This window comes from Lissotriton vulgaris, chromosome 7 (genome assembly GCF_964263255.1).
Source record: "Lissotriton vulgaris chromosome 7, aLisVul1.2, whole genome shotgun sequence".
NCBI classification, from domain to species: Eukaryota; Metazoa; Chordata; class Amphibia; order Caudata; family Salamandridae; genus Lissotriton; species Lissotriton vulgaris.
In genome coordinates this window covers 432,028,113-432,054,819 of record NC_141695.1, presented here as the reverse complement: position 1 = coordinate 432,054,819, position 26,707 = coordinate 432,028,113, and the positions used below count along the sequence as shown (strand labels likewise).

Sequence of the window (26,707 nt, the reverse complement as noted above, 5' to 3'; positions counted from 1 at the left end):
AAATTAATCTATCTTTTGGATTTTGCTACTAAAATTGTAGAGAGTTGAACGAGAACTTTTAAACTCATATCAGGTTACTATTATGTATGTACATTTGTGAAATCTTCTTTTCAGATTGCAAATAATCGTGAAACCACATGTCTTAATTCCTAATTTCCCTTTTGGTCAGTTTGTCTCCGACCCTGATGTAAAGGTAGTAAGTCTAATTGGGCAGTGAACAATGGAGAGCTTTGTGTCTGGCTCATGAGCCAGCAATCTCCAGTAAGAACCTTGTATAGAATTTTTCATGAAAAGACAATTTTAGCACTGAAGTAAAGCCTGCAAATTGAAATCCATTATCCAAAAGAGCAAGATGGTCATTGTATGATGTGAAACTCAACCATACATATTGCGTTCCATTTTAAAGTTAATTTTTTATTACTTGCACAGTTAATTGGCTGAAACTGTTAGGGACATGATTACATGCTGAATTTTTGACAATTATGGTTCTGATTTCTTCAAAGCCAAAGCATGTCGGAACAAGAGACCCAAAACAGTCCCCTGTCAGTATGACCTGAGTCATGTCATCTCTTTCTATTCAGGAACTTGCATTCTATTAGAAAATATTTTATTAAAATGACTCTTCGCTAATGCTCCTACTATACGTAGAAAGTTGTTGAAGGGCCTCACCAACTGAAGTCCATAGCTTCTCTCGGAACCCAGCAACAGTTTCATATTTTTCACTTAAGGAATTTAAGATTGCTGCTAATCTGAGGGAATAAATGAATTTAAGGAGAAAAGCCTATGGCTTTATGACGTAATATAAAAGTAGAAAACCAAAGCAGAATGCCATTTTCTCGAATGAGCGCACCACATATGACAACAACAGGGGCATATTCTGTTTTGGAATGGTGACCTGTGCCGATCGAGGTGTAGTAGTCTTTGAACTTCACACACCAGATGGCATTTGAACACATTTTGGAGTATATGACTTTTCAGGGAGTAGATTTACATTTCTAAGGAATGTGCACATTTGTACAAAGCTGGGTTTCCGAATTGTGAAAGGGAAGACTTTCATAAAAAGTCAAATATATGCTAACAGTGCACCTGTTTGGTGGCATCAGAGAATGGATCTGTGAGAATTTAATATATTGCATATGAGTACATAACAAGTCAACAAAAATCCTTGCATTAGAAAAATTGCCCTTAACGGGACCACTGTGAATGCCTCTGCCACCACCAGGTCAAAAAAACTTTAAGGAGAAAACTTCAAGGGAGATCTCGGCTATTGACCTCTGCCACTAGAAAAATGCCTCTTAAGCAATTAGTTCACCTAGTTGCAGCAATGCTGGAGGTGAGGTTGGGAAGAAAGACAGCCATGGCTGCCACCACGCTGGTCCTAGATTCCCGAATAATGGGTCCCCAGCTACAGCACACGCTTTAAGACGGGTGAATTTGCTAACTACAATTATTTCTCTCGTTGGCTTTCTAAACTACACTTTAGAACATAATTTTTTTAAATCATTTTAGTAAGGCATTGTGCTGAATTCTATGGGACTTCACACAACCTTTCATATTAATATTGTTAGACTGAGAAGAACAGAGAAAGTCTGATGGAAATCAGTGCTATTGATTTCTCCGAGTTTGCTTGTGAAGATTCCTTTAAAACCCTAAAACGCAAAAGACCCTTACCCCCCACCAAACAAGAGAAACTGAAAATAGCTATAAACCCATAAACATGAAATTGTCAGTGTCCCTCCAATTTATCGAGCAAATCTTCTTTCAATGCCAAACTCTTACTAATTAATAAAGTGACAAGAAGGGGTTAGGAAGGAGGGTTGGCTTCTCTGTGCACCCCAATGATTTTTCTAAATAAACATATGTATTTTTATGTATTGAGTGCTGGAATTCATCATTATTATTTTTAAATGTGTATATTTTTTATCACGTCCCAAATACCTGCCCCTCAATGTGCTGCAGGCTGGACTTTACTTTCTTTTAACAATAACTCTGCTCACGCCTCCACAATTTCTAACTTCTTGTCCAGGGGCGAGGAGTTTTGAAAGTCCCCATCGCTCCCTTTTGCGATTTAACTATCCCTCGTTCCACTTTTGCCTGTCTCGGACGTCGGCTGCAACACCATTGCTGACGTCATATATAAGCGGCGTAAAGTGCCGCACGAGGCAGCTGGGCCGTTCTGAAGAAACAAAAGAAATTTACCTATGCTCATGAAAAACTAGAAAAAAAAATATACAGCATATTTCCCGCCATTCCCCTGCCACGGGCGAAGTCAATGGGGGAGAGACAAAGAAGGAGAGGGATTGGGTGTAGATAAGGGAGGCAAGGGGAAAAAAACAAAAAAAAAACAAAGAGAAAAAACGGCCTCTTTTCAGGTGAAAAAATAAATTCATCGACCATTCAGGCCGAGCTCAAACGGTGACTTCATTTTTGCTCCCGGTGCGCAAGTGCTGGCTAGGATGGTGCCCGGGGATAAACTGCAGCTGCTCAATGGTGTTTTGCCGCTTGGCAGCAAAAGCTTGTCGCCGGTTGGCCGTGTGGTTTCCCATGTCCCAGTTGCTCTTGGGTGAACTTGAGGTGGGATGAGAATTCATCTTGATCATGTGGTGGCGGTCGAGCACTGGGGTGCTGGCGCAGACATTGGTGTGGGAAAGTGCCTTCTGGTGGCCCAGCCGCAGGTCGTGGAAAGGTGGAGGCCCACCTCGGTGGTGCATTCGCTCAGGGGACAATAGGTGCTCCTGCGAGTGGATAGCCTCACGGGATAGCAGATGCTCATGGGAGATGACGCGGTCACGGGGAATGGTGTAGTCATAGTGAACAGGGTGATAGTTGTCTGAAAGGATGTGCTCTTGTGACATTACCCGCCTGGGGGTTTGGCTTTTTTCCGAATAGCCATCGCGATCATAGTTCATTTTCATGACGTGCAAGGGCAAAGTCCCACGTGTAAGCTCGGCCAAGTGTCTCCTCTTCACATAAAAGTCATCCATGTCTTTCTCTGCTTCAGAATAGGGATAGACAAAGAACAAAAAACAATGAGGACCATTCACAACCATTCCAAAATATACAAATTAACGATGACTTTCCTTACATCCATATATTTATTTTCTAGCTTTGATGTATTTACCAGATTCAACAAGACTTGTATACAACATTAACGCATAACACGGATACATGGTCGCATAACCCGGCCCGGTCATGTCTACTGTATCTGGCCACCCCACCTCCAAGCCTCTGCTTGGTTTTCTGAATGCTGCTACAATAATATTTTTATGTTTTATGAACTGCGTCTGGGTAGAACCGTGGGAACAAAAATAAAAAATGGAAGCAGTAAATACAGTGAATAGCTAAAAACCTTTATTCAGACTGTAAGCATGCCAAATGAATTTTTCAGGGCTGGTGCGGACCACTCTTTGGCAATCTTTGGCAATGTTAATGGCTATCTCCTGGCTTGACAGCATGGAACGTAACTTCAATCATTTCCTGATCCGTCGTTATAGTAAAATATTTCTGACACTACTATCCAAATAAAGGCTGCAATAAAGACATGTTTTCATGTGCAGGTCAGTTTAAAGCCCCATCTTTTCTATAAGGGATTGGTCATACCAAGGGTCCAGTGACTATAGTATTTCCGAGAATAACCATAATTTTGGTGGCTGTTGACAAAGGAATATATTGTTATCTTTTTATCTTTAGAATAAATGAGGAGTGCAAGCCCGATCATAATTCAGAGACCTACAGAATGTGCATAAAAGAAGTTTCCTGTATGTCTGATTTCCAGGGTTTCTTCTGGTTTCTTTGTCACATCTTCCTAGCCTCGTTTTTGAGTCATTGACCTCCAAATCTACGCTATTTCTAATATTCAGGAGTCTATCAGCTTCTAAGACTAGTCACATCTGTTCTAGCTTCAGCTCTTATTAATGACAATCCACTTGGAGTGTAACTGGTAGAGCGGCGTCGCTGTCTGTCTGCTGGAGTCCCTGCTTCCTAGACCTAGGTTGACTACTGTTCCAAAGCGAAGGGCACCATCAATAGGGGAGTTGAGGAGAATTCTACAATAGAGTACCTAATAATTCATTGTTATTCCGACAATAGAGTTAGCTCCAACCCAAGTTTACACATATGAGATACTTTTTGAGGTCAAACCCTTATGATGTTGTTGAAAGGACTTCTATACGATTGTGATCAATTAACCCCTTTACACCCTCACCCCCACTCCTTTCCTCCCTGGTTTGCTGTGTCTTAAAACATCTGGGAGTTCCTTTTGTCCCCTATCAGAAAGTTACTAATGAAAATACATCACATGTTTTGGAACTTGAGGGTGGTCTGGATAAAAACTCCTTGAAACAGATATCTCTCCGGGTGGCTAAGCCCTTCCAGTACCTTTCCAGTACCCTCGATTACACACAGCGGTATATCAAAAAAGAAGGGAGCCTGAATAAACAACTGTTTAGACAGGGAAAGCTAATGCAGTTTGAACTCACATGGGAACTGGAGGGAGCAGGAATGATGAGGTTAAAGGAGTATTACCTGTCAGAAAGTATTAAAAAGACTTATGTCGGAAAATCCCATGGATAGCCAGTATATTGAAACACCTGAATAGTCCTTTAGGCTGCTACATCTAAATCATACAGATGGACCCATAAGTAATGTGGACTTTTCGCTTCCACCTACATAGTCGCCACAATATATCTGGGTTGTGTGGCAGGTGAGTTGCATTCTATAGGCCCAGCCAAATTCCCAAGAGATATGTGTTTATCAATGCTCACCTGACACCTTCCTTTCAGTAAACAACAATGCACTGCTCCTAAGCAAATTCTCTGCATATTCATCCTCACCTGCAGTCAATTAATTAATTACAGTACTTGCCTTTTCCTCTCCCATTGCCAACCTTATAACACTTTCTGACAGGAAATACTTCTCTTACTCATACAAGCTTGTCTGATTTGTTATTGCTCCATTTGATTGCTTTCGCTAATGTAATGTTTTTATATGTGTATGTCATTGAAGTATGCTTATTAGCATAGTTTTAACAAATCACAAAAATAGATAAAAGTAGGAAATCAACCAACACCTCTCCTTTCCATTTCAAGTTCAAGCCTACCTAGACTGTTCCACGCTTTGGAAAGATGACTATAGTGTCTTCAGCAAGAATGACTTCACACTGCTTTAAGTTTAGTTAGCACTTTCTTGGAGATATTGAGAAGATTAGCGTAAAGTTGCGGACAGGCCTTTCACAGAGACTGATGACAACTGGCTACCTTGAGCCTATCATTGACAAGGGGCTACGATAGCAGAGATTGAACCCACATTCATCACGGACTGACCAGTTATCACTCAGGCATATTGGTTTTACTGGTGCTAAGCAGTAATTACAATAAATGATATGTTATGTTATATCTATTTATAGAGCGCACAAATACCAACAAAGGTGTCTCGGCACTATCTACTCCTGAAACAGAACAAGATGAAAGAATGCAATATAAAAAGACCTAGGGGCATATTATCAAGGGGGTTTATCTCCGCTTTTTTGGCTTTAAAAGCCAAGAAAGCGGAGATAAAATTATCTCCCTATTACCTAGCTGTCGCTAACACCAGTTAGCGACAGCTAGTAGGAGATAGCGACCATCTTGGGCCCCACTTTCCATGTCAGTGATATTTATCACTAATGACATGCAAAGTGGGCGTGCCAAGATGTTAGTGACTGAAAACAGTCGCTAACATCGCTATCTCCTATTACCAACTTTTGGAGATATTCGCGCTAAGCGCGAATATTTCCAAAAGCTAACACCTGCCCTGAGCAGTTCTTAGCCATGTTATCCAATGGGAGGTGGATAACATGGCTAAGAGCATTAGCTCGGTAATGCATGAATATCGCTGACTTTTCAGCGATATTCATGCATTGCGGCGATTTTTATCGCATTTGCGATAAACCTTGGTAATACCAAGGTTTATTTGTGGTAAAAATCGCCGCAGCTCAGCGGTAAATTTTTGTCTCTAACCATGCAATAGCGATAATTATCGCTATTGCTTGGTAATATGCCCCCTAGTTATTAAAAAGCCAAGTTTTACATTTTTTCCTAAACATGAAAAGTGAAGGCAAATCTTTAATCTGACATGGAAGAGAATTCCAAAGCTTAGCAGTAGCCACCACAAAGCTTCTGTCACCCCAGTTGGATCTATAGGTTCTGGGGACAAGTGATTGATTTGCGCCGACTGAGCGCAATGATCTATTCGGGGTGTAAAGTGTTAACAATTTTTTCAAGAATTCTGGTCCTATGTTATGTGTGGCTTTATAGGCAATGCACAGTGCCTTACATTTTTTTCTCTTTCTGATAGGCAGCCAGTGCCGTTGTCTGATTACCTCAGATACAGAATTACATTTCGGTGTGCCAGACAGTAGTCTAGCAGTAGCATTTTGAACTAGCTGCAGTTTGTTCAGGATTGATTGCTGAGCGTTAATCAGGAGACCATTACAATAGTCTACCTTAGACAGAACCAAGGCCAATAAGATCGTTTTCCTAGCTTCCATAGGGATTAACGGGAACCGTTTTTTGTCCATTCTGAGAATGTAAAAAAGATGAGCTGACTACTGAGTTAGCATGGTAGTTATTAGAAAGCTTGTCATTTAGAATGACCCCAAGATTTTATGCCTTGTCAACTGGGACAGAAGGCTGTCCGAGATTGTCTAGCCACCAACGAGAGGACCATGCCAGAGATAGATTTCCAAACACAATCCTCTCGGTCTTTGGGGAATTTAATTGAAGGCAGTGATTGGCCATCCAGGTACTCACTGCCACCATACCATCATGAAAATTAGACAGGACCCTGTCTCCGTCTTTATTGACAGCAAAAACAATTTGAGTATTGTCTGCGTAAGATGTAAGACCTAAGCCAGCCGATTTGATCGGTCGTGCCTGGTCGGTCACGAAAATGGTAAAAAGGGTGGGACTGATGGAGGAGCCCTGTGGGACTCCACATGGAAGAGAATATGTATGCAATATTAATTTCTATTAAACGTTGCACACAGTTTTCCATTCTAAAAAACGATGCCTGATGCTTGCAAAAATTCAACCTAAAATATTCTTGCGAGAGTAATTTTGTTCAGAACATAAAATATATTGCCATTTATTAACTCACAAGGAAGTGAAACATACGGAAAATGACTTACCAAGTCTCTTGAGCGAGGAGTATCTGCTGAGATCAGACTTCATGGCAGTTTCATAAGAAGGCGGAAGATGAGAGAGGTTGTGGAAGGAGCGAGAGAAGGACATAGTGTTGTACTTGGTGGAGGAATTTGGAAGCTGGGCATTGTTCATTCGACAGTCTAGACAGGAAGAGGCAGAAGAGATAAGCCACAAAGAAGAGAGGCAGAGAGAGTAGTTGCACGGAATAATGCTAGGGGTGCAGTCACATGAAAATTGGTTTTAGCAATAGGGGAATGTTCATGCATAATGGAGAAGAAAGAAATGTAATTGATAGAAGGAAAAATCATAAAAAAGAGGAGAGCAAAGCGTAAGTAGAGAGTATCTGAATAGAAAATTGAATGGTGACAAGAGTATAGAATTGAAGACGGTAAGGATGGGAAGGCAGAAGATGTTACCAAAAAGAGACCAAAAACAGAGTGTGGGGAAGACATCCAAAGTATGAAGCAAAATTATTAAAAAATGAATGGTTACAGAAAAACTAGAGGTCAGAAAATGTTGATAGTCGTTGATAGGAGGAAAAAGAGAAAGCGGGGAAATATTAGGATGGAACAAAGAGAAGAGTGACAATGACTGAAACCCAGATAAAGAGGAGGAATGGGTCTGGAAGAAAAATGGGGAATAAAGTAGAGAAATGGGATCTGAGTGAGTAGAGGTAGGGAAGGTCAAACAAGCAAAGATATAACGTGAAGGTTATTAAAGATTAATTTTGAGAAATTTACAGGTATTGCAAGGAGTGAAAATTTGATAATGAAGAAAAAAGACATATTGAGTAACATATAGAGAAATAATAAACAGGGAAGTGATTAACAGACAGATCAAAGAGTCAGAGAAAGCAATATGGAAATCGGAAACCTGAGAGCCTATTTTGAATTGAAAGACCATTAGGTTTCTCCAGGAAACTGATTAAAAGTCTGGACTCGGAGAGTACTCAGGTATGCATCAGCAGTCATGCACAGGTGCTCATGCATCTGTCACAGTCGCTACTGCGGAACAGGATTGGGGTGCATTAGCAGGCCAAGCGCGGCTTCAAGGCGTCAGAGTTGACGTCATTCAAGGTGGGCGAGCATTGACATTTGACAAGGATGAAAGATGTGCAACCCCAGCGCAGGCATCACAGAGGGAGCCCTCATCACCCAAAGCTTACTGCAAGAGCTAGGGCCGATAGACACCCATTGGTGGACACAGAGAGGGAGGGTGGAGGAGAAGAGAGCTCCGCGTCAACGCTGAAGTAAATCAGCAGAGGTCAGGGAGGGTGGACGCAATGAGTCAGGTTTACCCTGGCGTGAAAATATCATTATGAATTTTATTGGAGCCATTACTTACCGAGTGTGGCCGAGTGCTTGGGACTGTTGACTGTAAGATGAATAAAATTATGATGCATGTTATCTGAAAAAGAGAAAGGCATTGTGTCAGGGTGAGTGCCTCAGCGAGCTGCAGAGGGGCTGTTGGTCTTTTTCATTTATCCCAGCATGGATTTTCGATTTCAGCAAACACAGTCACATTATTTTCCAGTCCACTGGGGTAAAAGGCACAGCTCCCCCCTGATGTCTTCTGTAGAAAGAACCTTTATCGGTGGCGTTCACGCTTTGTTACAAAACAACAATTGATTGAGTTGTCAGACTTTGGTCAACCATGCTGAACCACAGCACTACTCAGGCAAGCTGACAGTAAAGGGAATAGCTGTGCCCTATATACCCTTATGTACTCATTCAAATGTCTAAATATATGAAGATTCTTTTTTGCTGGTGACACTGCTGCACATATGTCTTACCTGTAGGCCATAGGTTCAACACCTGGCATGCTGCATCTTCTCACACCCTTTGCAAGTAGCACAACTGAGGCCTTCATATGAGTGACTTGATAATTCCGAAGGAGCCAGTAAAAGGAGTTACCAGCCACATCCGGATTATAAATGTTGAGGAAACACCGTAGCTCCTTGGTTTGGCACCCAGACAGGCATGGCCCCTAGATAATTATCAGTTGTTACATCAGGATACTTCACTTTGCGTATTTTACTAAGTGTGTTTTTTCCACACTAGTCTCTGCATTGTGCAGTAGTGCATCCTATGTAATTGGCAGTACAAAGCAAGCCATTACATTCAATTAAATATTCGACTTCACGTATTACAAAATCTATGTAAAAAAATGTTTTTGTTGGAGCACTTACAAATACATACGTCAATAAGTTCTACAACACCATTCGACATTTAAAAAAAAGTATCCACCCCTAACTTCCAACCATCCTTCACCATAAACAAATCCACCTCTAAACACCACCCAACCTAAAATCCTAAAAAAATCCCACCCCTAAACACCACCCATCCCAGGACCCTAAAAACCCACCTTCGTCCCAAAACACCACACATCCCTCAAAACTAAAAACCTCTCACCAACCCTACCCTAAATACCACTAATCCCTGAAACCTAAAAACCCTCTCTACCCCTAAACATCACAATATATGAACACTAAAAAACCCTCTCCACCCCTACCATAAACATCCTCTATCGGTGAACTGTAAAACTCCTCTCCATCCTTAAATGCCACCATCCCTGAACTGTAAAAACCTCTCACAACCACTAGCCTAAACATCACCCACCACTGAACTCTAAAACTCCCCTCCACCCATAAATGCCACCATCCCTGAACCTTAAAAACCCTCATCTACCCTAAACCCCACCCATCCATGAATCCTAAAAACCTTTCCCCACCTCTAAACACCACCCACCTCTGAACCCTAAAACCCCCCTCGCCACCCTAAAAGCCCCCTCTCCACCCAAGACACCACCCACTCCTTCTCTAAACACCATCCATTTTTAAATCCTAAAACCCCTCTCAACCCTTAACAACCACCCATTTGTGATCCATAAAAACTCCTCTCCACCCCTAAATACTACCCATCCTGGAACCCTAATAAAGCCCCTCTCCACCCCTAAACTCCACTCATCTCACTACTAAAACCATTAAAAATGAAATCCCACCCCTAAACACCACCCATCGCAGGAGCCTAAAAACCCATCTTCGGCCCAAAACACCACACATCCCTCAAAACTAAAAACCTCTCACCAACCCTACCCTAAATACCACTCATCCCTGAACCCTAAAAAAACATCTCTACCCCTACACATCACAATACCTGAACACTAAAACACCGTCTCCACCCCTACCGTAAATATCATCTATTGGTGAACTGTAAAACTCCTCTCCATCCTTAAATGCCACCATTCCTGAACCCTAAAAACTTCTCACAACTACTAAACTAAACATCACCCACCACTGAACTCTAAAACTCCCCTCCACCCATAAATGCCACTATTCCGGAAACTTAAAAACCCTCATCACCCCTAAACCCCACCCTTCCATGAACCCTAAAGACCTTTCTCCACCCCTAAACACCACCCACCTCTGAACACTAAAACCCCCGTCTCCACCCTAAAAGCCCCCTCTCCACCCAAGACACCACATACTCCTTCTCTAAACACCGTCCATTTTCGAATCCTGAAATCCCTCTCAACCCTTAACCACCACCCATTTGTGATCCATACAAACTCCTCTCCACCCGCAAATACTACCCATCCTGGAACCCTAATAAATCCCCTCTTCACCCCTAAACTCCACCCATCTCACTACCAAAAACATTTTATAGTTTACCTGTATGCAAAATAACAACTCCCTTTGTAGACACATGCTATGCATTGACTTTTGATGTAACATTTACAACAATGTGAAAAGATGGAGGTAACTGCCCTATGAAGTATAAACACTGATATTAAAGAAACGTGAAATACTGGGGAACACATCTAAATCTAATTTCTGCATGTTACTCCCCCAAAATGTGGGATTCATATTATGTACCCCTCCTGAAATTTCCTGAGTTAGCAACCTCTCTCTCATACCCCCTCCCACCCTCCTCCACAATAATAATAAATCAGTGATAGGGAAACAGGGATTATTATGGGACGGTGAAGATAACGGCATTGGCTGGTTAATATCACATTCATTAAAGTTTCAGGGGGCAATTCATTTTGTGGGAAGTGTTTCATACATTTTTAATTTAATAATAGTGTAATGCCCCGGAGAGGAATGGAAATGCGACCTAATGAGCTAAGAGGTCCAGTGTATCTCCCCGCCTATACCCTGGTGTTCCAGCCTCCTTCTTAGTCTCCCAGTCTGATCAGAATTACTGACAGATGGACAGGCAGAGTAGATCTAGGCAGGGTGGGTGGAGGCTTTAAATGCTTTCAGTGGGATGGGAAAGATGGGAGGGTCCCCCAAGAGGAGTGGGGCCAAAGAATCATGACTAGAAATCCTTTCCAAGTGGAGTGGACTGTTCAATTAAGGGTGTGGCTTAAAACGTGAACTAAAATCCTGTGCTTCACACAGCATGCCATCTGACCAGCACCTCTCTGTAGGTTTTCTGTTATTGCATCTAGACATATCACACATCAATGAACAGATACCTAAAATAGGCCAGCACTTTTGACTTTGCCAATGCCTGTTAACAATATTAGGTAAATGAGTAACAACAATATTTTTTGGGGGAATAATTATAACTGAAAATATTTCAATTCTGAAAATATAATGCTGTGAACTGAACATTACTAAAGTAGGTGGAATGACTGGTCTTCAGAGTCCCCTTCCAGACCACTTTACTCTTCTGTCTCTCACTGTGTTAGTCACTTACATCCTTTAACTCCTCACATTACTCTGACATTCTCCATCTTCATATCTCTCAGGTCATCTACTTCCTCTTCACCTCTGTCTTTTCATTCTGCATTTACTTTCTTACATCACTTCCCCCTCACCATGCCCCCTCACACACACACACATGCAAACACACACAACACAAACTCTTTCACACACACACTTTCCTCACCAGTAAACACAACCATTTCTTCTTCTTTGGTGTGCCACTGTTTCAAGAGCAGTCTGCACGTCCTTCATACAACTTCACTTTAAGTGATAATTACCATTGATACATATACACCCATCAATCACTCTTCACACTGCGCTGAGAGGCCAAGGATTAGAAGCCTTTGTGATCAACTGGGAGAAACTCGCACTGCCTTCAGCGTCACTACTCTAGAGCTCGCTATCAGGCCCCATCATAAACACCCATCAGCAACCTCAACTCCCCTAGATACCTAGAGGCAACTCGGGTTACAATCTACATAATATATGAGTCGCAGATTGTATGAAAAACACTACAGAAACACAAAAACTGGAAAAAACAATTATTCTAAGGGAATGTAAGTTGAAGTAAACATGGAGAGTAACGCTGACAGGGCACTCTAAAGGTAAAATTGTTAGGTCACTGGGGAAGGGTGTAGGGATAATGAAAGCCGAAGGCAAGAATGGACTATGAAATGTGTAAACTTCATTGAGGGCACACAGTCACATCATTCATGCAAGGAGCACTGGACTAAAGTGATAGTGCAATTCTTTGTGTAAGTTTAGTGCAGCACTAAGTCACAAAAAAGCATTTAAGATGCTTGTGTCTGATGAATACTCTTTTTTCCCTGAACCTGGTCTCTTTTCTGTTAAAAAAACTCACTACCTTCAGTAGATCCTCGCTCGGAGGGCCTCAGCTAATCAAATGCCATTTCTTTCTTTTTCCATCTGAAAAACCTGATTCGGGGTTGTTAAAACCGACCTTGAGAGGGTTCATAGTGCGTACTATTCCAACAGGTCGATATGAGGCCCGGGTGAAATTTGCATTTTTGCTGAAATGCCCCAAAAATGATCCGACTTTGGCGTTTTGCACTATTTTTAGCACGAAATTCTTCCTTTAGCAATTTGAGCATGAAATGCTACCATTTTTTGGCACGAGCAAGAAATTAGTACTACAGAATACTTTGCAAAAGTACATGTGATGGGAACATCATTACTCATGTTCAAATCGTTCACATTCTTCCAATGATTCTGTGGTAGGATTTCTGTACAAATTAATGATCAATTACACATTCTAGCATAATAGCATAATTTAAGGCATTTTGTGTCAGAGATCGAGATATGAAATGCCAGAAAATTACACCAGGGTAAATGAAGTTTTGCCTAGGTCTATAGATGCTGTACTCATACCCCTCTGGTGGACAAAATGTGAGTTGCAATCAGGGTCTGTCAAACTTGGTATTTGCTTGCACAGGCACCAACCCTCCCTGAAATATGGTGTGCATCAGGGTATGTTGCGGATCATTTTACAAGGTTATATCAAATTATTCCTTATGGAGCATTTTCGTGTCTGTATAAGTGGGGCTCATTATTCAATTTCTATCCAGCAGCCTTTCTCCAATTTTATTTGCCCTCAATCATATCAAAAATGCATTACCGGTTGCACCGTTGCACTGCCTACACAGCTCGTTATCACAAAAACCCTATGGGCCTATTACCTGAGGAAAGGCTTTACTCCTATGGAGCCCTTAAATACATTAAAGACTCAAAGCAGGACTTTTGTGCCTCTGCTCCAGGACTTCGAAATCCCATTCTGGCTGTTCTATATAGCCTATTCCTATGCTGCTAGCATTCTGTGAAAATCTTCCTCAGTGTCTTTCCCAACTCACATCCATGATTAGTATAACTTATAAGATAGATAGGAAGTATGTTATAAGAATCTGCACTATGCTTGTACTGAACTGGAAACCAGTTCCAATAACTACAAGGAACTCCTCAACATCTTCAGAAAATATTCCAACCCCTCAGCAGCCACCATAACAGGACATTGGCAACAATCTCTCAGACTTTTTTCACAACAAAATACTCAAGATATACAGTAACTTAGAACCCCAACACAGTTCAGCAGTCCCCCTTGGAATACTGCCCACTACCACCAAGAACAATCATCAACTAACAGACTGGGATCCTCTCACTGCAGAAGTCACTGATGAAATTATGAAAACTATCAACTCTGGAGCCCCCACCGACACCTGCTTACACTGTATCTACAACTTAGGAGGAACTTTGTTCAGTGCTTACCTCACCACCCTTATCAACACCTCCGTCCACAGCGCAACATTTCAGGCAACTGGAAACATGCTGAGGTAAAAGCACTCCTGGAAAAACCCTCAGCAGACGCACAAGAACTCAGTAACTACCCACCTAGCTCGCTCCTACCCTTCTCTTCTCTTTCCTTCCAGAGTCATGGAGAAAGTGATCAACAGGCAACTCTTCAACCATCTAGACCATTACCACCTCCTCGACATCCCTCAGTCAGAATTCCGCTGCTCGGAAACTCCCTTATCACAGCAACCAACCACATCCAGACCATCATGGACACAGGGGAAACTGCTGCTGTCATCCTCCTCGACTCCTTTCCATCTTTCAATACCATATCTCACAGGACCCTCCTCTCAAGACTTCACAAATCCGGATTACTAGAAGCCACCCTGAGATGGATCGCCTTCTTCCTCGACGATAGAACTCAGGGAGTCAGATTCCTCCCGTATACCTCCGAACCCAAGAACCTCGCCTGTGGAGTCCCCCAAGGATCTTCCCTAAGCCCAACCCTTTTCTATATATATATGACACCTCTCGCCTGTGTCCTAAGATCTCACAGAATCAACACTGTCTCCAACATTGGCAACACTCTGCTCATTCTCTCCCTCACAGACTATAACAACACCATGAGGACAAACTTCACAACCTGCATGACAAACGTTACGAACTGGATGAAAGAGTACTGCCTAAAAATCAACACAGGCAAAATGGAAGTCCTGGTCTTCATGAGCAAGAGCTATCTATGGGACTCCTACTCTGGCTAGCCACACCACAGATCATGCCAGAAACCTCAGAATCATCCTTGAAGACAAACTGATGATTACCAAACAGGTGAACGCTGTAACATCTTCCTGCTTCCTCATACTAAGAATGCTCCTCAAGATCTTCAAGTGGTTGCCAACCAACACGAGCCGCACAGTCACCCACGCACTCATGCAGACTGGACTATGGCAGCACACATTCTATGCCGGCATCTCCAACCAACTCACCCAAGACTCCAGACCACCTACAAAGCCGCCGCCAGACTCGTCCTAAACATAATCTGAAGCACAAATTACTCCCCACCTCAGACAATTACACTGCTACCAATTCCAAAACACTGACAGTTCAAGCTACTTATTCACGCTTACATAGGCTCTACAACACCGGAACTGCCTACATCAACCACTGCCTTCACTTTTACCATCCAACCAGACAACTAGGCTCAGCCTCTCTCTCCTTAGCATACATCCCTCATTCGCAGAGGCAAAACAGGAGGTTGCATACATCCCTCATTCGCAGAGGCAAAACAGGAGGTCAATCCTTCTCCTGCATTGCCACCAAGACCTGGAATAACATTCTCCATCACGTCAGAACCTCCCCCTCTCTACTTGACTTTTGCAAGAAACTGAAGACCTGGCTGTTCAACTAGGAGCCCCGCTCGGCCTACACTCCTTCTCCAGCACCTGGATACGCTCATGGGTGGTAAGTTGTACTCTACAAATCAGCATATCATAACAATTCTACTGCCTTTACTTCCCCACCTTTACTTCATTCTATGTTAACTTCTCTCATCTATCCATACTATCTATGACTAATTTACTTCATTTTTCCTTCACTTTATCCCCTAGCCGTGACCCTAAACCTGACCATGTTACAATGATTTTCTTAACCTTATTTTTCATCTGATTAGATTACATAAATACTGATTTTTACCTTTACAATACATTGAATTACATTAAAATTGTAACTATATAAAGAGTTAATTAATTAATACAGACTCAAATCACCCCCTATTTTTATCTATTTAAATATAGTGACACAAAATTACCCAAATAAAACACTAACACATCCTATAACTAATTAAATTGAAATACTATAAAAGGTAATTTTAATAATATTAATTTATATTGCATGACATAAACATTTCCCCAATGGCAACTTAAATCAATTATAAATGTTACTCTAATCCCTAACCCCGATGGTGAGCTATTATTAAATAAATGTATTTTAATTAAATTATATTTTCAATTATTTACAGTTGCTAACCATAACCAAAAATAAAATAAAGGTATACTAATTTTAATTATTTACTAAACATTTTGAGACGTTTTGCACCCTAATAAATGCTACAAATTGTGAAAGATATTTTTACAACTGTTTTGAAGTTGTGGTAGTATAATTCAGTAACTGACGGGTAGTAAATGTGGAATACTGACAGTAGTAAATGTTTGGACAGCAGTCCACTACTTGCCTGCGGTAATAGGTGCAGAATGCAGCACAAATAGAAAGAGCAAATGTGAGGTGAAATGTATAATTTCTCCTACGACCAGGTTGAAACTGGCCTTAGTTTTTGGCGCTGCCCCATGCTTGTAAATATGGGGCAACGTCAAAAAACAATAGTTGTAGTGGCAAAACCCCCACTGCAACACCCTTTCCATGACCCTTTCACGATAAGTGAAGTGGGAAAAGAGCCATATTTACAAGGAGGCTTTAAGCCACATAAAGCGTCTTCAACGCCACCTTGTAAATAAGGCGAAGGTATTTCTCCACCAGAACGTCACAACAAGTGATGTTTTGGTGGCGATATCCCCTTTTAAATATGCCTCATAATTTTACCATCCGTATTCCATTCACTCTCCCTCTATCCACTGTTCACTTTTTAAACAGACATCAGGCAGGCAAACTCACAGAGCATGACCGGTCTTTCGATCTGTCTATGCCACTGTCCCTCCACATGGCTAAACTTTGTTAAACACATTTCTTTTAAGACCCTTGCCCGTTTTCCCCCTCACTTCCTTAACACTGCCACCAACACTGGCACAGAATGGCATCCAGCTGGATCTGACAGATGTGCCTAAACCACACCTTGAATCTGTGGCACTTCCTGCGACCCCCATCTCCCTGCCAGTGTAGTGCATCATAACAAGATAGCACCACTGGCCACAATAGAAGACAGAGTGAAGAAAGGCCGAAGGAGAATGCTAGCTCCCACATGTCTAAGTTGTCGCTGTGCTAGGGGTGGGCAGAGGGCATCAGGGGTGCTCCGCATCTCCTATAACTTGGACCCAAACATAATTGCAGAACTGCAAGTGAATGGGTTTGCACCATCACTCTCCAAACCTGTGAAATGGCTAGGGTTCTTGATTGGCACATTACTTATTTTAGTACCACACACCAACAAACTGGCGCAATCTACAAATGTCTTTGTTCACCGGGTAAAAAGGATGAAGTATCTACTCTCCAAGATGGCCCAGGATGGCCAGCCAAACATTCATGCGTACTTGGAGTGGGCAAACCACTCCTCCCCCTGCTCCTGTGTGAGCAGCCCAGCCCTGCCAGCAAAGCTGCTGCAGCAGGAACATGTAAATAATAATAACATCGAGTTATTATCATTTTAAGTTTCCTTTATTTCACTGCTGCAAAGCAGTGGGACAACGCTTCACCTTAGCGGAGGAGCTGCTACTGGTTCTTATACTAGAATTGCAATTTGTGACATGCATTGTACGCAAGAATATCTACATCAAACACTTTAACCAACTGAGCTTACTTGCCTAGAATACTGACGTGCAACCTGCTCTACAGCAAGAGCATTCATACGGTCATTCAAACCTTTGATTAAACGATGACTTTTGTAGTGAGTACATTAACCACCTGAGCTATGTCACCAGCATTATTTCCCTACCTTTCTGGATACACATTGTAAACATGCCAGCAAACTCGATTCTAGCGGGAGACTCCTGAAAATGCTTCCGCTTTAATAGAAATCAATGGGGAAAATACATTACCCGCAATTTTCAAAATCTCCGACTTTCCTGTTATGAAAGGTTGGATTGTATGACAGACGTCCACGACAGGCGCCTTGAGCCCTTAAAGTGGCTTAAAATTCAAAAGGGGTTTAAGCCAGACCAGCATAGCAAACATATTTTTTCTATCAATTTCTATTGGGTCATTCTTTGTACAAAAAAATGCATACCTACTCGCTATTGACTTGAAAAGGCCGACTCTAATTGAATTATGAAGTTGCTTCTTGGGTCCACGTAGCCCTCCTCCGGTTTGGGATTAAATAGTTTCCATTTCCAGCAGTGGCTGCCACAAGCCAAAGCTAATGACGTCACTTCACAAAAACAATTTTTGTAGAGGAAGTGAGGTCAAACGCCCTTTTGGCTCAGATAACATCTAACGATAATGCAGATTGTGCGTTATAAATAAGGCGCTAATGAAAATTATAATTGTCTCGTATTGCTGACATTGAATTCGTCCAATCCAAGACGGCTCTAGGTCTGTTGTTGCAGGCTGAAACCACAAGGTGTCGCTGGTGCTTCGCACGAGCGGAGAGAGAACAGACTCCATCGTTCCTTGTGCATCTAGTGGCTTGCTGTCCCGTTCGCCCGCTCAATGTGGGCTGATTTAGCCTCAGACAGTCAGCCACAGTTCATTTCAGCAGGGCCAGCTTCCTTCCGGCCTCTCGATGGCTACTCTTGTTCGCTGCACTCCCTAGCAGCCCGAGGTGGCAATGCACTGCGTGCAGACGGGTGTACGCAGCTGTCTCCTTTCTGTCTGTTGTCGAGACCTGCCGACCTCTACCTCCTAGCCTCTCGGATCTCCGCCTCAGGTTTGCTGTCGCTTCACCGTGTCTGTCTCTTCCTTTTAAACTGTTCCTGCTCGGTCTTCAGTCTTCTGAGGTCGGACAGGCGGCACCTCTCACAGAGTATCAAAGAGAGTGTCAATTAATTCCACGGGCACTTGCAGCCTGATTCATCAAGCTGAATTGCGCTCGCAAAGGGCCAGATTCTGAGAATCTGGCCCTTTGCGAGTGCGATTTTTGCATTTGGGATTCATCAGCCTGATTCATGTAGGTAAATTGCACTCGCAAAGGGCCAGATTCTCAGAATCTGGCCCTTAGCGAGTGCGATTTTTGCATTTGGTATTCATGATACCAAATGCAAAAATCGCTATGTAAGAATTTGCATATTTGCGTGGAATGGCATTTAACCGCATCGCTGCGGCGGCTTTTCCCGCTGTGCGCGGCAAATTCGAAATTACCGCGTTACGTGACGAGCTGGCCTTGTCGTCCGCGCAGGACAGGTAAGCGCGATGACGAGCCCAGCTCGTCAATAGCCTCGAAGGGGTTAAGGAATCTCTAATAGAGATTCCTCAAATGCTATTCATGACACACAACAAAATTGCGATTTTGGACTTTTGGGGCCGCTATTTACCGACAGGTCAGACCTGTCGGTAAATAGCAAAAACTCAGAAAAATGCTTTTAAAAGCATCATTCAAAGTTGCATGTAGCACACACACATGTCCTTTGGACATGTGTGTGCGCAACACCTGTCCAAAAGTGCATTTTAGGGGTGCTACAGGGCGTCCTTTGGACACCCCTGGCACCCTTAAAATCGCTATCTCAGTTGCGAGTAGCAAATTGCTACTCGCAAATCCCCATTCATTCCAATGGGCCTCTTGGCCCATAGGAATGATTGGGGAGTATTTGCGAGTAGCAAATTGCTACTCGCAAATAAAGAACATGTAGGAATCGCTATTTAAGTAGCAATTCCTACATGAATGCCGTTTTGCGTGTCCTCAATAGCGATTCGCTATGATTCGCTATTAGGGACACGCAAAACGGCATGTACATGAATCAGGCTGTTTCATCCCAAATGCAAAAATCGCTATTACCGAATTCGCATATTTGCGAGGAATTGGATTTAAGGAATCTCTAATAGAGATTCCTTAAATGCAATTCATCAACCAAATAGAAATAGCGAAATCGCAATATTTGGTCGCAATTTACCACCATGTCTGACTTGGTGGTAAATTGCGAAAAAAGAGTAAAAAGCACTTTAGTGCATTTTTTTCTTTTGCATGTTAAAGGACATGTGTGTGCGCAACACCTGTTCAAATGTGCATTTAAGGGGTGCTACAGGGTGTCCTTTGGACACCCCTGGCACCTTTCAAATCGCTATCTTATTTGCGATTAGCAAATTGCTAATCGCAAATAAGGAAATACTCCCCATTCATTCCTATGGGCCGTTTGGCCCATAGGAATGAATGGGGAGTTTTTCCTTATTTGCGATTAGCAATTTGCTAATCGCAAATAAGGAATGTGTAGGAATCGCTTTTTATTTTGCGATTCCTACATGAATACCGTTTTGCGAGTCTCTAATAGCGATTCCTTATGAATCTCTATTAGAGACTCGCAAAACGGTTCTTTGATGAATCAGGCTGTTGGTTGCTTAAGGAAAATGATACTAGTAAAGTAAAGCGATGTGCCGTGGATCATACAGTTTGGGCAAGTAGGGAAGCTGGGATTTGAATCTATCTAGGCTTCCTGGTTGTGGATCTCTCCTAATTCCCGTTGGTTGAACGTACCACAAAGGAAGCGGACTGCATTCGTGGATTGGTTTACTTGAGTGCAAAAACTAATTCCTATAACAAACAATAACTAACAACACTGGAATAACCATTAACCACAATGCGCTTCAACTCCTCCTCAGCGGTAATAAGCTCTATATTATTTTATTGCAATTACAATTAATGACACTGTAGAGCTACCTCCTTCTGTCTTCTGTTTAGCACCAAAGGTGAAACACAGAGACCTAACATACCTCTCTAAAGCCATGCTATGCACTCCACGTGTCTCCTAGAAGTGCTTTAACCCAAAATGCAAACTCTAAGGGGCTCTGAAAACTATTGTTTTGGTAATTAATTAATTGCGATCATATAGGTGTTGGGTCTCACCCAAGATGCCATTTTTAGGTCTCGCCTGTCAATGCGCATGCGCATTGAGCTTGCGAGACTATAGGGGCTTAAACAGAGTTTAACTACACTGGCTATTTGATGCTGTGCCCGTGCGCTTTTAGGTCAATGCGCAAGAGCATTGAGATAAAGTGCGCGTGCACAGCATCAAATCGCCAGCCATCTGTTCCCCAGCTTGGCGCCTCCGCTCATGCTCTCTCCTGGCTGCTCCTCCCCTAATTATTCACGGCCGGCCGGCCGCACTTTCACTTTCACGGCCAGTAGGCCGTGTCTCGTTTTATTTTTTTAAATGTGGTACACATTTGAATGCCATTGCATGCTGCACCCACGTTCTATGCGCACACCGCGATGTCACTGCCTGTTCTACAAGCCGCCTTGTTACTATATGCTACACAATACACACATGGATAGAATAGTACAGTGTATAAATGTACACCGCAATGTCATTGAATGTTCTTGTATGTTGAACACACCGTGATGCATTGTGTGCTCACGTTGTCCCAGCTCCGGGCTGCAATAACTATGCATGAATGTGTGTATGTATGATACATATGCACGGATCACAACCCCCCTTCCCCTCTCACACACTTTGTAAGCAGGGGCAGGAAGTGCTTAGCCAGACGTTTACATATACAACCCTTTACAAACTATGCATTTCATCCCCTCCTGCGCCGGCTTTATTGTAAATGAGACAGGACACATTTAGATTTGTTTTAAAAGGGAAGGGGTGCCCCAGTACTGTACTTAAGTTTGCTAAGTGCATCTTGGTACCCCTGCCCTCAGACATACTTCTATTTATGTATTTATTTATTTATTATGTGTTAAAAGCTCTAACATGACCATTACGGTATCAGAGCGCTGCACGGCGGTCGCAGTGCAGTTAAACCCCCGTTACTCGAAAGTATTACATGCACAACACTCTTTTTGACACGAACACACGTTGTGTTCGTCTGTGACACGTGTCTGTTGTGGGTCCCCAGCAAACAGACCCACGGTGCGTACTTACTGCATACCTCTCTCACACATACATGTTACCAAGACACTCAGGGCTCCCAGCCCCCCTGTTGTGATAAATGTGTTTTATTCTCTCAGAAACAGCCCTTGAAACACTCCGAAAACCGGCGCCCCGTTTGTTCATGAAACACACAGTACTTGGTTTTATGCAGCGCACCCGAATTTGTGTCCATGGATAAGGCGCGCATGTCCCAAAGAGCCACGCATGTTTTATAAGCACATGCTTAGTATCCTAATAATGACAGTTCGTAAGTAGAGTATTTCACTCCGAGATATAATGTGCACATGCTCGTGAAAACACCGTACACGCTTCTGGGTACACCCGGTCCTCTATTTATGATATCTGCACAACGAATCAGTGGGCACCAGATTACACTTGCTGTGGTATGCAGCGGTCCGCCTCGCTGAGATTTAATATAGGTTTTGTACAGCGAGTCCCACCACATTAACATTTTCAGGTAAGGCTTGGTAAAATAAGCACTGAGGAAGGAAAGGATTTCCGTTTTCTCGAATTTTACGTAAAATTAAGAGGCCCTCTGAAGTGTCAAATTGGCCATCCATCCATTCACTGACTGATGGATTTGAGGAGGGGCTAGAAGACAAACGGCGCGTGATATCTGGTTGAGTACAATGCTGGTTTCACTGGCTCTGTGGGAAAGACCGACCTTTAACACTCGGAGGCACAAAAACACTACGGGAGTCCAAACAACATTTATTATGTTATACGTGTATTTTAACACCTTAATTTCTTTCCTGATTCAGTGCTTCCTCCTGCTTGTTTTGTTGTGTTTGAATGTAGGGTTGGTTTGAATTGTGAAGAGAAGCGGTTTCTGGCCTTGTGTACATAGGGCGGGCTGCTCCAGGCAGCAGGCATGATGGGGGAGGGAATGGCTGCCGTTTCTTCCTCATGTCTTTTTTCTCCTGAACCTTCTCTGTATTTACTTTGCTGCCCATCGTTTTCGGCCTGAGATCAGTGCCTGCTCCGGGACAACTTGTACACCCCAACGCCACTCCGGGGGGGCCGGGGCTGAGGGTTTTCAGGGCGCATAACACTGGGCTCAGCAGTACATTGTTCTTACTGTCCTGTGCCTCATGCACAGCTAAACCGGCCTGTCCATATTTTACGGGTAGTGTGTAAGCTTTCCCCTCTAGGAGCACATGAGTTCGGTGGTAGAAACACTTCTGAGCTCGATTGGCTGCTGCTAAAACGGCGAAGAAAGCTCACTGCCGCAGGAAGAGGGTCATTTTGCAGTGCTTTTATTGATTAGCATCATTATTCTCCCCTGCCTGCGCCTTATTTTTTGTGCTGTTTTGTCCAGAATCTTCTTGAGGTTTCCCTGGAGGTACCCACCTTCCCGGGCCCGCCTTTCAGGGTTAATGCTCGGGGGAGAGGAGGGTTAACCGGTGATTTGATAGCAGGCAAACACGGTTCTGTTGATGTTTCCTCTGGGCTTGCAGCCTCACAGATTTATGCTGCATTTGAACTGTCAACTCAGTGTTTGGGCGGTTGTAAATAGATAGCAGCCCAGTTCGGGCATTTAAACTGCTGTTGTTAATACCGACCTTGAAAGGAAGCTGAGAAATCCGATTTTTGTTTCCCGTCAATTTGGTGTACTTCATGGTCGTCTGTTGTTTTTTTGTAAGGTGGTGTATATTTGACACACAAATGGATAGGCATGAAGAAATACAATTGCATTTTATAGAGGGAGCATGTGCGTTAGTGTTCAGAAAGCTCGAGGATTCATATCTGAAGGCCTGTGATGTGGGGTGGAATACATCAGGGAGAGACTTCAACTAGTGAAGAAGGAAGTGGGTACCCCATTGCTTTGCCTGTGTTATGCTGCGCTTGGTAATTGAGATAAAACTGACAAGGTCTAGAAATGTGCAGTAAAAATGATGTACAACGTAGATCACATGCCCCATGTATAGGGTCTCAAAACGGTACTCAGAGGGCAGAAGGAATTTGACAACAGTCTTATTCCTCAACTAGGGTAGTAACGTTGTAAAGAGTGCCAGCCTGGAAAATACTGCTTCTTGAAGTGGGCATGTACCTAAATCTCAGCAAAAGTAAATTATTCAGGAACATGGTTTAACTCTTTGATATATGAGAGTAAAATAAAGATTTGTAAATCAGGAGGCAGCATGTTTTGTCAGAAATAGCGCATCTCAACAAGAAACACTATACAACAGCAACCAAATGTAGTACACGAGGACTGGCCAGTTGACATGTACATGAACTGATTGGGTTAGGGAGTATTGCTTAATGAATTAAGAAGGATAAAAAACATTGTCACTGGGGGAAGACCTGGAGTTATGTCTGCGATAGGGCGGAAGTACCAAGAACGCAACTCATTGTTGGGATTGAGCCACTTGTTTGAATCTAAAAATAAAACGAAAGAGGAGCTTTGTTTAGACGTTTTTTCTCTTATCTAAAAGCCTTAAATGTGCTTCAGAAAAAGAATACAGGCCAAAGATTTGCTTCGTGATCGGCATGCATTTGTTAGACAGGAACCTTTCAGTACTTCGTGTCGTCTCATCTGGATACATACATGGTTTCACAAGCGCTGCAGAGTGAAAAGCAAATACACTCGCAGCTGGAGTCTTTAAAAGAAAGTCCGTGACATATCGTCAGTTTACAAGCGCATAACGAGGGAAACTTCAAGGCTTGTATTAATTAACATGTTGCTAAGTTTTTGGGAGTCTAATTCGACCGCCTGGCTTCAAATGTATAACCGGACTTGACCTTAGTGCAGTTATATTTTTGATATCACTGCCAGGGCTCATTCGAATCAGGACGTCAAAACATGGCGACTTGCTTCAATAGCTTTGAAAATTAAGGCATGCTCAATCAAACACCAGAGGCTAGTCCATGGAATTCTGGGAGTTGTGGTGTTAGTTAAATCAGCCGGACATGAATCTCAATTATAGCTTATAGACACGACTTATAGGAGTTGCAGTGTGAATTGGAACATTAGGACGTGAGTCTCTCTTGTAGTTTGTTCATCTCGGACATTTCATTAAGCCCTCTAAAAGCTGTGTTAAATTTCAAAATCAAGTATAACTCTCTGCGCAAAAGTCTGCTGTCACAGTCTTCTCCTCTAGGGTCCGCTTAGAGCCTGCTTAGCACTGTCCAACAGAAGTCTGTTTCTGAGTGGCCCATTTGATAGAAATGATTGACCATGGGTGCTGTGACACTATTTTAGGTCTCGCCTGTCAATGCGCATGCGCATTGAGCTTGCGAGACTATAGGGGCTTAAAAAGAGTTTAACTAGACTGGCGATTTGATGCAGTGCATGTGCGCTTTTAGCTCAATGAGTTAAAATGCGCGTGCACAGCATCAAATTGCCAGCCATCTGTTGCCCAGCTTGGTGCCGCCAGCAGCTCTTCCCGCTCCACCCCCTGCTGCATCAAAGGCTTTCACGGCCTGCCGGCCATGCTTTCAGTTTCACGGCCGCCAGGCCGTGTCTCCTTTTCTGTTGCCCAGCTTGGTGCCGCCAGCAGCTCTTCCCGCTCCGCCCCCTGCTGCATCAAGGGCTTTCACGGCCGGCCGGCCGTGCTTTCAGTTTCACAGCCGCCAGGCTGTGTCTCCTTATTTTTTAACTTGTTTTTGTTACCGACGATATTCTTTTTTCTCGACATTCTTAGCCTCGGTATTCAGTCATACAATGGGTATCTAAGTGTTTAGGGCAGATTTAGGAGTGCTTATTTTATTCTCCTGGGACAAATCTTAATAAAGGTATAGGACTATTCGCCAGCATGGTTGCATGTATAGCACAGTTAGCATATGGCTCTTGTTACTGGATAGTATACAACATTCTATGTCTCAGATAACTCCTATAAACCCACATAGTCAACTATAAGCCAGAAATATTGAACAAACAAACAATATATGAAGTTTTAATAGAAACGCAGAAAAATAAAAAGAGAGCTGCAGCCGAACATAGTATTAATTTGATCAAAATTGATTCTGCAGCAAATCAAATTGGAATGGGACTGCACTGGCACTTTGCCTAGAGAAGCAGAAACACTCAAAATGGGCCGAGTGTGATGTTTAACTTGTTTTTTTTTAATTGCCTACACCCAGTGACTGCAACACTTTTAATGTTGGGCCAGGCTACATATTTTCCCAAGTTTACTGACAACGTGGCCTCTGTTTACAGTAGATGCTTGGCCACAGTTACTTCCAACACTTTGCAATGGCACTTCTTGGGTTGCCTTGTCCTACAGCTAAATTCGAACTGTTCTGAACTTGAGTCTCTTAACCACATGCGCGCTGCGTTGATTCTCCTTCTATGCTGACTTTTTAAAAAACCCATTGTTCATGACGAGCTGGGCTCGTCATCAGTGTTTGAGAAGGCTACACCATGACGAGCCCAGCTCGTCATCAGCCTCGAAGGGGTTAATTTTCACAATTTTGCAGTAAAACGATCAAAGAGGTACTAACTTAATTTCGACATCATTATTGAAGTGCAGTTTATCTTGTCTTCCTCAGTACTTCGTACATCTCTCTAGAGATGTGGCCTAACGACCAGAGCTGCCATCTAAGTCACGTAAATACAAAACATGTTGCATTACAAATGCTATAGGTGTCACATTCGCGAAAGTTATTACTATTGGCATTGTAAATGACCAAGCTATCAATTTAGCTATTTTAAAAACCAACACATAAATAAAATATTTGTCATTTACAAGACCAATAGCTCCAACTTCTCTAATGCGAGACCTATTGCATTTCCAATGCTTGTTATGTTAATGTCACGG

General features: G+C 42.8%; 1 protein-coding gene across 1 annotated transcript in view; it reads right to left on the bottom strand.

The window, feature by feature from the left end:
• Positions 1-398: 398 nt before the first annotated feature.
• Positions 399-26,707, bottom strand: part of SHISA7 (shisa family member 7) — a 127,818-nt gene continuing 101,509 nt past the window's right edge. The window contains exons 3-5 of the mRNA XM_086930418.1: positions 8,526-8,588; positions 7,166-7,321; positions 399-2,995 (exon numbers count right to left, since the gene is read on the bottom strand). Of these exons, the coding sequence (XP_086786544.1) occupies positions 2,409-2,995; positions 7,166-7,321; positions 8,526-8,588 (806 nt within the window). The 3' untranslated portion in view covers positions 399-2,408. The remainder of the gene's footprint in view (positions 2,996-7,165; positions 7,322-8,525; positions 8,589-26,707) is intronic.